Raw genomic sequence first — 15,603 nt, forward strand, 5'->3', positions numbered from 1 at the left:
TCCAGGCCTGCTTCCAGGAACTCTACACGCGTTGGCAAAAGTGTGTTGTTGCGGAAGGCAACTATTTTGAAGGGAATGCTGTAGAATAGTGTTTAAGGTACGTTGTTTCTATGATGCTAGCAAATTCCGGGAACTTTTTGAACCTAGTATGTATAACAAGACAGTAATTCTTTCAGATTCTAAAGCTGCAATTCAGGGAATATGTTCCAATGCTACAAAGAAGTCAACAAAAATAAGAGAATGCTACAAAATGCTAACACAACTCCAAAAAGTTAATAAGATTGTCCGTCTCCAATGGATTCCAGCACACTGTGGAGTCATGGGGAATGGAACCGCAGACACACTTGCAAAGAAAGGCACAACAATAAAACAAAAGTCTAAATTTAATTTCTCATATTCCTCAATAAAACGCTCGATCACTACAAAATTTTCTCATTCATACCTACAAGAAATAGAATCAAATGCTAAAGACAAAAAATGGATTACACTACTTTCCAACCCAGATATAATCCCCCAGAGACCAAGGAAAACAGCAGTTGCAGCCTTCAGACTATTGACAAATCATGACTGTCTAGCAAGTCATCTCTACAGAATAGGTATCTCAGCTTCACCCATATGTGTCATGTGTAAAGATCCAGCAGAAATGAATGAAGACCACTTGAAGACCTGTGAAGCATTAAGATCAGAAGAAACTACAGTTCAAAAGTATTGGAAAGCACGATTGCTAATGGCTTCATTGCCAAATGCAAGGCACTAGACAACAACAACATTGTTATGGTCTCTCTAACATCTTTAATATTTTTCCTGCATGTAATAGACACTTATTTCTGAAAAGTACACTACTCTCAGACATGTAGAGTTGTTAATTTTAATACAATTCATTTTTTATTTGTCCTATATAAAATATATTAAAATTCACATAATATTTTGTGACCTAATTTTTCTAGTTTCAAAGAAATGGGCATTATTGTAGTCTACTTTTTGATAAATGGATGTTAAATCAGTGTACAGAATTTCAGAATTCTATCTCTAATGGTTATGGAGTTATTAAATAATGTGTGAAAATTTTCAACTTTTGGAAAATTTAATTTAAAGTAAAAAATGAATTTCTTAAAAATATTATTAGTAACCTTTTTTATACTTTTGACAGATATTTGAGTTCTAACAAGTCCTGTTGTGGTACCTTGTAATTTTTGTCCAATTGTGAGTTCATTTTCTTAAAAAATTTAAAAAATTTAGAGCCTGCATTTTCTGATAATATTTGTGGTCGTTCATGTACATATATCCTTAATGAACCCTATTTTAAAGAAAAATACCGCTTTGAAGGAACATATTTAAATCTAATCTCCATCTTACGATGTTTGGTGACGTATACACGTCCGTTGATGTGACATATTAATGGATTTAAATACTATTATAGTCACAATCATGCCATGGTATGAAAGAAAAATTTCACAACCTCGAGCGGGAATCTCACCTGCGACTTCCTGTTCTCCGGTCAGGCGCTCTACCACTGAGCTATCGAGTTCGTCTCACGCCAAAGGCTTGGAATTATCGCCAGAGTCGCCAGTATGAAAGGATAATTCCGAGCCTTTGGCGTGAGAAGAACTCGATAGCTCAGTGGTAGAGCACGTGACTGGAGAACAGGAAGTCGCAGGTTCGATTCCCGCTCGAGGTTGTGTAATTTTTCTTTCATACCATGGCATGATTGTGACTATAGTAGTATTTAAATCCATCAATATTTAAATCACTGTAACAAAATTCCGAACCTATTCCAAACATGTTGTTGTTGTTGTGATCTAATGCCGGGCTTTGGCAACGAAGCCATTAGCGTTCTTGCTCTCCAATATTTCTCTGTGGTGGATCCATCAGGTAGAACTTCACAGGTTATGAGATGATCTTCAGTCATTTCTTCTTCTTTGTTGCATAGAGGGCAATTTGGATTTGTGTAAATTCCTATTTTATTCAAGTGTTTGGCCAAATAATCGTGTTCTGTAAGCAGTCTGAATTTTGCTACTGCAGATTTACGTGGGATTTCTGGAACAATTTTTTTTTATTAAAATGCTCCATTTTTTATCTTTCGCTTTGGCACATAGTGCTTGGTTTTGCTTGATTTTATATTTATTTTTAATTAGTCTTTTGATGGATGTAAAAGGTAAGCTTGTATTTGTATTCTGGATTAAATTGGATCCTTTTTTGGCAAGAAAGTCAGCAGTTTCATTTCCAGCAATTCCGCAATGTGCAGGTATCCATTGCAATTGAATTCTTTTCTGTAGTTTTTGAAGTTGTTGGATCATTTTGTGACATTCTTTAATTTGGATTGACATCATTTTATATGAATTTATTGCATATAATGCTGCTTTAGAATCAGAGAGAATGACACCATTTTGAAATTTATCTATTCTGTACAATAGGTGTTGGAGTGAGATATGAATAGCCATTATTTCGGCATCAAAATTTGTTGTATGATGTCCTGCTGGTTGATAAAATGAGAATAACGCACACGTAATTCCTGATCCTGAGTTGTTATCGATAGTAGACCCAGCTGTGTAGATATGTAACCATTCTTCTGGTGGATATCTATTGTTCACAGCTTCTAATGCCAGCGCTTTTAGTACAGGTTTGAAAGTTTCAGGTTTTGTAACTGGTTCTTCTAAATCTAGTTGAATGTTAATTGGTTCGAAAGTTAGAGGGCTTTCTCTGTATTCCTAACATTTGTGATCCATTTCTTTACGAAGTAAGGCCACATCAACAGCAGTAAAGCAGTATATCATTACAGTATGTATCTATACCTCGATTGAAAATTAACTTGTAGAAGTGTTATTGTGCTCTGCACATAAAAACTATAAATTTAATTACTGTACTTAAAAATATGTTACCGTGATTTTGTGAAAATTTCGATGAAGAGTACCTGCCATTGGCATTAAAAAGAAGTGTTTGCAAGAGTTTGTTGTGTGTTTGTCAATAGCAAATAATGAGTATTAAGAATGAGAATATATAACGCAGTTTAAATCGCCTAAGGATATCTCAACACATTACTGTTTGTGGAAAGTGCAACACTCAGAAAGAATGGCCCGAGCGACTCCAAACTCTGGAGATGTGTAGAACAGTGTACCACCAATAATAGATTACGTTTCCAGAGAGATGGCGTACACATAGGCCCAGCAGTGACGTCTCTTGTGTCACCAGCAAGGTCAGTGTTATGCCTTGCTCAGTCAGTGCGGAGCTTCCGAACGAAGTGGAAATGTGAAAGCTAGTGCAGGTATGTCTCGTCGACGTGGAAGGGCGCAATATCAGCACGTGAGTGACTTCGAACGGGGCAGAGTGGTTGGTCTCTGGGAAGTAGGTTTGTCATACCGTGACATTTCGGCTCACACACGGCTTGCTGCCATAACAGTGATGCGTGTGTGGAACCAGTGGATAGAAGAGGGTCGTACACAGAGACGAGTGGGTACTAGACCACGTAATGTAACCTTAATGTGTATACACACGTCACTAAAAAAAAGGAAAGAGCTCTGATAAATAGTATTACATTTATGACTACTTGACTACCATTATTTTTCATGCGATAAATACTAACTTTCCTAATAAAAAGAATTGAATCTTTTAGTCAATTCTGTCTTTATTATTTATTTAATTTCTTCCTGTAACCACTACAGGTTGCCATCAACAAAGAGTACCATGATACAATAGAGTAAATGCCTTGAGGCTTAGTGATACATTGTTGTTAAAGTGAAAAATAACAATTTGAATTATACTGAAACACATGATATTAAACGAAGTAACGTCAAGGAGATGCAAATTAGTTATGGTCCATATATATGATGCCTGAAAATAGCTATTGAGCCTTTGAGTGCTGCAATTGTCGGATCTCTTAAAATATTTTTATACAGGCCATAAGATTTACAGAAGTCGACTAGGAACCAGGGGATGGTCCCATGGGCTCCTATCATTAGTCCCGTAATGACTATGGATTCCAGATGGTATTTGTCCTTATAAAAACTGATGGAAGGTTCATATATATTCCTTTTTTCCTCGTGTACTTCTTCTGGCTGGTGTTCGTGCTATTCGAATCTCACAGTAGGGTCTATGATGTAACCTTCAAGAGAGGGAGGTTTAAATGCAATTATGTCGATTCTTCGATTACTGCCCTCACTGGATATGCCGTGTACTTCTTCATATACTGAATAACCTTTGTTCCTTAAGGCAGTTGCTATTATAGATCTCACTGTATGATGCCGAGTATTTCGTAGAAGTTCACCGTATGGACAGGCCCCCAGGACATGGGCAAGGGTTTCAACCTCCCTGTCGCAACGTCGACAGAGGTTACTGCCCGAAGACCTGCCAGGTATACTACGCACAGCTGACACGTTCGCATTCATCTTGATCGCTTCCCTCCACTCACTACAGGAAAGACCCTTGTGATTCTGGATCCACTTATTGGCCGGGGTATATTGTTAGTATAAGAGCACGCCTTTGCTTTTATGTTTTTTCTGGCTCCAGCTCTCAAACGCTTTTTCTCTTAATACTTGCCGTACCTTTCGCGTATCTACAGTGCCGTATTTATTTAAAATATTTGCTGATTCGGTGATATTGAGTGCTGTGAGACTGGATGTAATTTCTTGGGATAATTGCCTTGTAGCATGTAGGAAGGAATTATTGGATTTAAGCAATATCTTACATGCATTTATGGGTGAATATTCTGAAATGGGTAAATGTACATCCCGGCTGATTTAAGGAGTTTCTTGAAAATGTTAACTGATTACTTTTGCGTTTAATTAACTAACTCTCACATGTTTTAGTTGGAAACAAAGCATAAAAGGATTAATTTTAAAACTTATAATTAAAAAATAACGTCCAAACGTCAAAATGTAACTACGGTCCCTATGTTCCCAACTACATTTTACTCTGTTTTACTAAGTTTTTCTCGGAATGTTTCGATTTGATTTTATTTCCTCGGCCAAGATTATAAAAATAAATAGTTAAAATACTTATGAAAGACATGAATTGTTGTTTGTTTAATTCTGAAAGGACACAACTTTAACGTAAAGTTTGTCCCCAAAAATTTCGTAATGCCGATCCCTCAAAATAAAAGAGCTACACAAAAGACATTTTTGCTTCATGTGGTAAATTTTAATGGTTGGTAGTGATAAGTGGTCAACGTGGCGCCAGTTAAAAAACTTTTCTTCCATTGTCGTAATTTATTTTATTGAAAAATACAAAAATCATCACTGATGACTGAATGTTATGTTTTCTATTGGTAACACCGGTCCCAGGTGGCATTAAATATAATTTGTATATATTAAACTTTCGTAGTATATGCAAAACATTACGATGTTTGTCGACTAAAAAATCTAACCTCCATGATATTTTTAACGATTTATTTTGTCAGAATTATTGCGGAAATTATACTAATTTGTAACAACGGTCCCTGTAACGTTGGTCCCTTTATTGTGGTACCGAGGTTTCATTTAACATACAATTATTAAATACCGGTGGATAAAGTAACTTCGAATATTATTTCATGTGATTGTTTATAGGAAAGCAAAAAAGTCTGATGATGAAAGTAGGAAATATGAAAGGAAGAAGATACGTAGGCAGAGGGCAAATATGACTGAAGAGGAGTTGCAGAAAAAAAGGGACTATGGCAAAGAATATATAAAAAGAGAAAGAAAATAGCAGATATGACTGATAGTGAAAAAAAGAAATGTTCGAAGACAAGTGAAATCTGAAGTACAGAAGTTTAGAAGATACCGTCCCTTAAACAATGGGCTGTAAGGGAAAGATAACAACAATCCCTTGGTTTTTTTTTTTTCAAATTAGAAAATCTCACATAAAAATTTTTTTTAAGCTCAACTGATACCAGAATCTTCAATAATAGGAGCAAATGTAACCAATGTGAGAAAAAAGTACACAATTTAATATAATATATTTTTTCCAGTTTTGTTATTCATATTTGCCCATTTCAGAATATTCACCCATACATGTTGTAAGTATAATTCCCATGCTGAACAAAATAAACTTAATCCCTTGAATTTTGTGTCTGTATACAACATATCTGTAGGAAGGTCATTAGGCAGTTGCAGTATTTCTTTCAGCACACCCCTTATCATAACGATTTTGAAGCAACATTAGCCATTCACAAGTAGCAGAATTCTGGTCACACAGTCAGCATAGCACAAACCTTTAAGACAACACAAGAGAAACATAAGACAACGGACACACACATACAGTACAGTCCCTATGGAAGAAGAATAGATTCAAGTTCTCTTGAATTTGTAGCTGGGAACGCCAATTCTTGAAAACTAATTAATTGACTTAATTCATTTGTTGGGATAAATTAAATAATCAATTTCTTGGTGTTAGAAGTGTCCTTAAATCCTACTGAATAATGTTCCTAACTCTATTTCTTAAAATGCATTCACTTATTCATTCACAGTTTTCTGTTCAAGAGCAGGTTCTTCACTGCAAACCCAGCTTTCTCCAATCTTCCCTATTTTCTGTCTTCTTCTTCGTCTCCACATATGTGCATACGATTCATCTGCAATACTCGTAAATTTGACCATATAACACCTTCCCTCCAGTTACTTTCATGGGTGCGTCTGAAGGAACGAAGAACAATACATTCACTGTCTCTTCTGTTTAGAATCATGCATACTTCTACTCTGAATTATCTGTTATCGCGCTTTCAATTTCTTACAACTCTTCGAAACCGACATCAAGCACTTCTTGCTATCCCTCATCATAGAACGTCTTTATACTCATCTTCCTATATTGTAGAAATACCTCGCCTCTGGAATTCGTTACCTAATGACGTCAGGGACTGCCGGACTTCATCACAATTCAAAATTAAATTGGAAAATTTTGTCTTAGTTAATGTTTTTTAAATATTGCTAGAAGTATTGATTTGTCTTTTTTTTTTCTTTTTCTTTTTTAATCTAGATTAAAATTGCAAGTTTCTTCTTTATGTTAGTTAATTAGTTAGGATACAATTAATTACGATACTTAATCACTCATTTAAAGTTTGTGTGACTGCAACCTGGGTATATTTTTGTGTGGCTTTACTTTGTTTATAGTGTTTTCTCTCTCTCTCTCTCTCTTTATTGCTTGTGTAGCTTTACTTTGTATATAGTGTTTTTTTCTGTTTATTTCTATTATTTTTTTTCTGTTTATTTCTATTATTGTATTTGTATTCCTGGTGTTGTGGAAGAGAAGGCCTGATGGCCTTAGCTACACCAGAATAAATAAATAAATGATCCATATATCATAATGTGGTCTATCATCTGATATCTCTGTCTGCCTCAAACTTTTCTCCTGTTCACCATTCCTTCCAGTGCATCTTTCAGTAGGCAGTTTCTTCTCAGTCAGTGATCCAGCCAATTTTTTTTTCTCTTCATGATCAGTTTCAGCATTGTTCTTTCTTTACCCATTCTTTCTAGCATAACTTCATTTCTTATTTTATCCGTCCATTTCACATGCTCCATTCCTATCCATATCCACATTTCAAATGCTTACAGTTGCTTCTTTTCACTTCGTCGTAATGCCCATGCTTTTGCTCCATACAATGTCACACTCCACACAAAGCACTTCACTAGTCTCTTCCTGTGTTCTTTTTCCAGAGGTTCGCTCCTTTTCTATTAAAAGCTTCCTTTGCCATTGCTATCCTCCTTTTGACTTCCTGGCAGCAGCTCATGTTACTGCTTATAGTACACTCCAAGTATTTGAAGCTGTCCACTTGCTCTACTGCCTCATTTAGAATTCGCAGTTTACCTTCTTTACTTTTCTTCCTATGACCATGGTCTTCGTCTTGTTGACATTTATTTTCATCCCATACTGCTCACAGCTGTCATTTAGCTCCAGCAGCATATCCCTTAGTATCATCTCCTCTTCTGCTAACAACGCCATATCATCAGCAAATCTTACACACTTTATTCTTCTTCCTCCTACTGTCACTCCTCCCATGTTCTGAAAACAGTTCCTCCAAATAGATGTTGAAAGACATTCTTGACGTACTCCTCTCCCTAGTTCATTTCCCTTCTGTCATTATATCCAAGATTAAATCCCAGGGTTGTCAACTTTAAGGAAAGACTCCACTGAAAATCATGAAAATTTTTCCAAATTTTTTTTAGCTATTTCACTTATTTAGAATTTATATTTTCATCCCCAAATGGATTCAGCTCAATTCTGATTACAAATACTCGTATGTTTACACTTTTTAAATTAAGGCTGGAAGGGGGCGTGGAATTTAAAGAGCTGTCAAAATTGTTTTTCATCGAAGAATTCTTTTTTAAAATTTCTGATTACAAATCTAGTAAATTTTTGTTGGCTCCCTGAAGTTACTAGATGAATGTAGTGGAGGAGAATATTAATTTACATAAATATTCATTTTATTTTCAAATCTATTTTTCTGTGTTCATTTTTGTTGATTCAACACCAACTTTCTTATGGCAAATATTAATCAATCTGGATGAAATTTTTACTGCAAGTATTTATGACGTAGCTGCATGTTTCTATGCATTTATTTTGTGAGAAATGCTGCTAGTTTATTTTATTAATATTTTTCTTAATGGTGCTAGTTTATTTTATTAATATTGTGCAAATCTAGTCTTTCAGGTGAAGCTCCCTGTAAAGCAGATTTGAATAATTTCAAGGGAAAAATTGTTCCAGGGCCGGGTATCGATCCCGAGACCTCTGGTTGAACGTACCAGCGCTCTACCACTGAGCTACACGGGAACTCCACACGACACCGTCTCAACTTTTCCCTTTATATCCACACAACTCGCGTGGGCTGACGAAACGCCAGAGACCCACATCGAGTGCACACAATCTCTGTGTGACTTGGAATTGTGGTTTTCTGTTAACGTACACAGTAACGTATATATTATGCAAATCTAGTCTTTCAGGTGAAGCTCCCTGTAAAGCAGAGAGCACAGAGATTGTATGCACTTGTTGTGGGTCTCTGGCGTTTCGTCAGCCCACGCGAGTTGTGTGGATATAAAGGGAAAAGTTGAGACGGTGTCGGGTGGAGTTCCTGGGTAGCTCAGTGGTAGAGCGCTGGTACGTTCAACCAGAGGTCTCGGGATCGATACCCGGCCCAGGAACAATTTTTCCCTTGAAATTATTCAAATCTGCTTTACAGGGAGCTTCACCTGAAAGACTAGATTCGCATAATATATACGTTACTGTGTACGTTAACAGAAAACCACAATTCCAAGTCACACAGAGATTGTGTGCACTCGTTGTGGGTCTCTGGCGTTTCGTCAGCCTACGCGAGTTGTGTGGATATGAAGGGAAAAGTTGAGATGGTGGAGTTCCCGGGTAGCTCAGTGGTAGAGCGCTGTTACGTACAACCAGAGGTCCCGGGATCGATACCCGGCCCAGGAACAATTTTTCCCTTGAAATTATTTATTAATATTAATAGACTTGTCACTATATAATATTGGCGAGTATTTTAACTCTATATAGCTGTATACCTTTGAAGGAGAATTGTCTATATGATATTATAAAATGTGATTATTTCCTTGTATGTAACTTATGAACATATTGCTTACTTGTAAATCTTTTTCTGGTACCGGTATTTAAATGTTTTTTCTTAACATGACATTTTCCTTTGCTGCATTGTACAGTCTTTGGAATTAAATAAATATTATTATTATTATTATTATTATTATTATTATTATTAGTATTATATCCTATATCAAGCATCAACACTTCTGGTACCGTACGTCACTTGATTTTAAGACTGATTCCTGGAGGTCTACAAAGGTATAATACCTTCTGAAGTTTTGCTAGTTAACACATTAGGGCTACATCAGGGCCGGGCATGAGAGCGGCTCCATTTAGCCGGCCAGAGCTGCTCTCGCTCCGCAAGGCACTTCAATTCCAAGCCGGAGCAGAACGCTCACGCAGTGGCGGACTCGCATTACAGCTACCTTCCCTGCATTAATGTAACAAGAGCCACGGTTGTTCTAGTCATTCAGTCTGTCAGTACATAATAGTTTATAAGGATATTACATCAATCCATTGTACAGTACAGACTTTATAACACCCTTATTAATTTAATGGAATAAACTTCGCTCTATGCACACACATAAATCATTAGGCTTATTTACATAACCCACACGCACACACTGCAACCTCCTCACCACGGTTCTACGAGACAGGCATATGGCTTCCACTTCCCCTACTTGCTGTGGACAGAGTTCATCTGCCAATATAATTAAACATCGCTTGATGAATTCATCTTCGTTGAGTGTTTTCAATTCCTTTGCAATTTCGTGGCAAATTTTGTAGCTAATGCTCATGGCTGATTCACTAAGTGCATTATTGTCATCCTGCTAATACATAATATGATATGATATATGATATGATCTATGATATGATATATGATATGATATGATATATGATATGATATAATATAAAATAATGTGATGCGATATATGATATTATATAATATGATATGATATGATATGATATGATATATGATATGATATAATATAATATAATATAATATAAAATAATGTGATGCGATATATGATATTATATGCTATGATATGATATGATATGATATGATATGATATATGATATAATATAATATAATATAATATAATATAAAATAATGTGATGCGATATATGATATTATATGATATGATATGATATGATATGATATAATATAATATAATATAATATAAAATAATGTGATGCGATATATGATATTATATGATATGATATGATATGCTATGCTATGCTATGATATGATATAATATAAAATAATGTGATGCGATATATGATATGATATGATATGCTATGATATGATATGATATATGATATAATATAATATAATATAAAATAATATAATGTAATATAAAATAATGTGATGCGATGCGATATATGATATGATATGATATGATATGATATGATATGATATGATATATGACCATAAATTAATACAATTTAAAGAAAATATTTCTCAGGTACATTATACTAGAGTATTTATTCGATATTTATATTGCATTATAAGTTATTATAGTACATTTAGTAATATGTAATTTTAAATTATACAAATATTATGATATATCATAGTATAGTATATTACAGTTCATGATATATAATATTATATATTACATACCATAATACTTGTATAATTTAAAATTATATATTACTGAGTGTATAATAACCTATAATGCAATGCAAATATCAAATAGATACTCTAATATAATGTACCTGAGAAACATTTTCTTTAAGTTGTATTAATTTATGGCGTTCATTACCAACATATTTGTCATATTCAGTAGCATGTTGTAAAGAATAATGCCGTTGGATATTGAACCTCTTAATCAGTTGGAGTGTTTTATGACAAATTAAACACTTTGCTAATCCACTGCTATCTACCAAAAAGAACTCCTCCTCCCATGATACATTAAAAGCATTGGTAGTAGAGGGCCGCTTTAGTGTATGAGCGGAAGCTCCGTCTTCAAAGTTCGCCATCATACTGCAGAGTCACCACTGCACCGATACTAAATGACGTACAGTATGCATACGTCACAGCGCTCGCGAGACGCGCTCTTTAACGCACACAGCGCTCATTTCTCAGAATCACGTGATGTGCCCAGCCCTGGGCTAATAATGAAAAGCTGTTAGTTTAACAAGTTTTAACGTAATATCATATTTGATAACATCAATGTTCGATCATTCCACACTTACAGTGTTAAGGAAGTTAGACAACTGGCTGAAAGCATAACACAAGCAAGCACTTACCCGGGCCTTGTCGAAGAAGGGGGTGAGCATGAAGCCAAACATGATGATGGAAAGGCTGTACAACAGGATTAGCAGGAAGATGAGCAGGAAGTTTGTGTGCTGGAACACCCGTAGTGTGAACAGCAGAATCGAACTGATGACGGTCAAAAACAGCACAAACACGCCGTAGATTATAAACCAGGATAACCTGTGTGCACATACAAAGCACAATCAACACACAAAGCAAACTAGAAAACAAAGCGTGTACATTGCAAGTTCGATACAACTTCTGTTTGTCTTCCATCTTTATTACTTAAGGGGAGAGGATGGTATTTTTTAAAACTTTTTTCCTATTTGGTGTAAATTATTAATTTTTTGTATGTAGAGAGCTCATAGCTGTGGAAACTCAACCAAATAAAAATATTTTGAAAAAAAAAAAAATATTTGGGGACCCAAATTTGAAAAAATATACCCAATGCAGGATTGTACTAAAACCGATATATCTAAACCGTTTTTAAACATAGATTCAAACAGTTTTTGCAATGTATTTGTAAAAGTATGTTCGACAAACTGTCTGCAACAGAATTTTGATATTAGTCCCTACAAACACTCGTGATGCCACATTTTGACTACTGCGATATTATATTAAGTAACCTAAATGCAAATTTGAGCAACAGGCTACAACGTGTGCATAATGCGTGCGTCCGTTATATTTGTAATATTCGTAAGTATGATCATGTTTCCCCGTCTTTCCAAACTCTGTCTTGGCTAAGGCTAAGCGATCGACGAGTCCTGCATTCTCTTGTTCTCTTATTTCAAATTCTGAGCACCGCTACCCCAATATATTTGGCTTCTCGTTTTCAAAATTTATCCGCATATCATCAGCTAAGTACAAGATCTCATTATAACAATTTACTCATTATACCCTACCACATGACATCTTTATATTCTTCATCCTATACAGTTTCAGTTGCTAGAAATTGGAACTCGCTTCCGAATGATATAAGGGGTTGTTGGACAATAGCTTCATTTAGGTCAAAATTACATAAATTCTTACTTAACAGATGAATTGCTGATTAATATTTGTTACTTATAATGAAACTAACATCTGTCCATTCTTATTATTATTATCTTTAATTTCTCTAAATAGATTTACAAAACCTCTAATGGCAATTACATTAATATTCTCATTATAGAAATAGAAATATATATATTCTCCCTGTAACATAGTCCTAGTAAGCTTATATTAAATTAATTTTCATCATTTTACTAGCTATCTCAAATATTAAATTAATTATAATTCATTGAATTAAATTAGCTCATAAATTAAGTTACTACTTTACCTTATAGATTTAACTAAATTTAAATAAATGTGTAGTGAAGATTATTGCTGGAGAACCTTTTAAGTGTAATGAAAATATTTGTAATTTAAATTTATGTATTGTATTGATTAAGGCTGGTTGAGTGGAAGAGAAGGCCTTATGGCCTTAACTCTGCCAGCGAAAATAAAACATTATTATTATTATTATTATTATTACGTTTGTAAAATAAACAATTAAAATTTAGTACGGTAACAATTTTCTGATTTCCTTTCTTGCAAACAAACGGACGTATTTTTAAAATGAAATCAATTAACAAAATTCTGTTACAGAGAAAAGTTTTCTAATAGTCTAAAGAATGTGTGTTCTAAATTTCATGCATGTATCTTTAATAGTCCAGATATTATATCCATTTTGTCTGGCAATGTAGCAAAAAAAATGAAGTTACTGGAAATCGATAAAAGCGGGCGTGTGATTTAAAAATCCATAGCGCAGGAAATTTAAAAATGAGTCTCAACATCCGATAAGGGCACAAATACCCACAAAATGTTATGCAATGCATTCCACACATATCAAAGGGTATTTTAAAGAAAAAACAATTTTTGAAAATTTAATTTACCGGAAACAACAATAAAAGTGGGCGAGCGATTTAAAAATCCATAATGCAGGAAGTTTAAAAATGGCGATCCACACATATCACAGGGTATTTTAAAGAATATTTTTCTTTTTGTGAAAATTTAGTCATTTTTCATCAAAAATACCATCCTCTCCCCTTAATCAGACCTACAATGTAATATGATAGGGCGACCAGACGTCCCATTTTTAAAGGGATTGTCCCTTTTTTCAGCCTCTTGTCCTCTGTCCCAAGGAAAGTACAGTATGCTCGGGATGACAAATGTCCTGTTTTTTTTTTTAAATGGCGTCCCTAAATTATTGTTGAAATATTTCTTTTTCTTTCATTTTATTTAATAATCACGTAAAATATTCATTAATTCTATATTGTTTCCATCAGATATCACCTTAATGAATTCAATAAAGACCATGTTAATCACAAAATGTCATTTCAAAAATGTGTCTTGCATGGACTTTTATAGCTTCCTGAAAGAAAGGCCAACATTTCTGGAGCAAATTCACTCATCAAAGAAATATGATGTTGATTGTACAGTTCATCTTCATAGTGAATGTTAAAATAGTTAAAAGGTAATATGAGGCAAAAAACTTTGTTATGTAACAAGTTCAGAATATAGTGATATGGATATGAGCCGTTCAGAGCAGAAGTGGTGTAAGTCAATCATGAGTAATGAGGGTTAAAGTACACATTCTGTAAATACAGCGCAGCTATATCAAAATTTTTAAAGAATTCTACATGAGAACTACTTTCAACAAGACGAAGCAACATGTCGCACAACTCGTGATTCACTGTCCCACTTTCACGAGACTTCCCCAGAACGATGTGACAAAGATGTGGCCTGCACGTTCCCCGGATTTGTTTATACATATATATGACTCATCAGCGGGACTTCTTGAAAGGTATAGTTTACGAGATAAATACCCAATTTTGAACGAACTAAATGTTGATATCTGAAGCATTATCTTGGCATGTGATTGTACTGTTTTGCTTTAAGTGTATTTCAACATGTTTACTCGAACACAAAAATGCACTGTTGCACAGAGAGCTCACTTTCAACATATTCTATACGAGTTAATATGTTAAATTTCACGAATAAAGCGAATAATACAGGGGTGTTTTGCATTTTCATTTTTTTTCCTCATGTGGCTGTAAAGGGAAGACCAGTTTTAAGCTGCTCACCCTGTATAAAGGCATGTAAATTAACAGCATATGAAGTTCACGAACTTCCACTTCATAACTTGTAACAACTGCCATATGAATTAATATTATCTGCAACAACTTAAAATGAAACCGAAAGTCGAATACGGTAAAACATTTTTACTACAAATTACAAAGTAAATGAAATGGCTTCAAATATGTAGAAATGTGTAAAATAAGAAAATAAACATACATTAATATTTTAAGCAAATGGCTCAAATAATTACACAGAAATATACTTTTTCTTACCAGAAAACAGAATCACGAAGTCCCATTATTTTCATTCCTTCCTTGATTTTGTTCTCCTTTTCCCCAACGATAAGAATTAATAAATAAGTTATGAATTGTGACAGAGCCATCACCATATACAAAGGAATTACCACACGGAATGCCACCATCCAGTCTGTAAGAATAATACAGTTTCATTAAAAATATCAGCATCATGTATTCTTTTATATTTATATGTGAGCTCGGAATGTAAGTATTAAAACAAAAACTACAATAATTTTTAATACTGTTATAACAAATACAATAAATACGGAGCATGGGAGTTAAAATTCAGAACAAAATCAAGATTATTTTCGACAGATATGGATCTTTGGCAGAGCTCTGCAAGAATTTCTAGAAGAGAAAGAGCAAGGAACAATGTGGGAAGAGAAGAAGTGAAGGTTCAAGATACATTAATAGACTTCACGAAAAATTGCGAAAATGGTAGGGACA

General features: G+C 34.5%; 1 protein-coding gene across 2 annotated transcripts in view; it reads right to left on the reverse strand.

Annotated features, from left to right (window-relative positions):
- The window catches only part of LOC138711713 (cholesterol transporter ABCA5-like), a 314,480-nt gene that overhangs the window by 90,477 nt on the left and 208,400 nt on the right, over positions 1–15,603 (reverse strand). For both annotated transcript variants that reach the window (XM_069842866.1, XM_069842865.1), the window contains exons 7-8: positions 15,133–15,286; positions 11,758–11,944 (exon numbers count right to left, since the gene is read on the reverse strand). In XM_069842866.1, coding sequence (XP_069698967.1) covers positions 11,758–11,944; positions 15,133–15,286 — 341 coding nt within the window. The remainder of the gene's footprint in view (positions 1–11,757; positions 11,945–15,132; positions 15,287–15,603) is intronic.

Source organism: Periplaneta americana, chromosome 13, assembly GCF_040183065.1.
Source record: "Periplaneta americana isolate PAMFEO1 chromosome 13, P.americana_PAMFEO1_priV1, whole genome shotgun sequence".
Classification (NCBI taxonomy): domain Eukaryota; kingdom Metazoa; phylum Arthropoda; class Insecta; order Blattodea; family Blattidae; genus Periplaneta; species Periplaneta americana.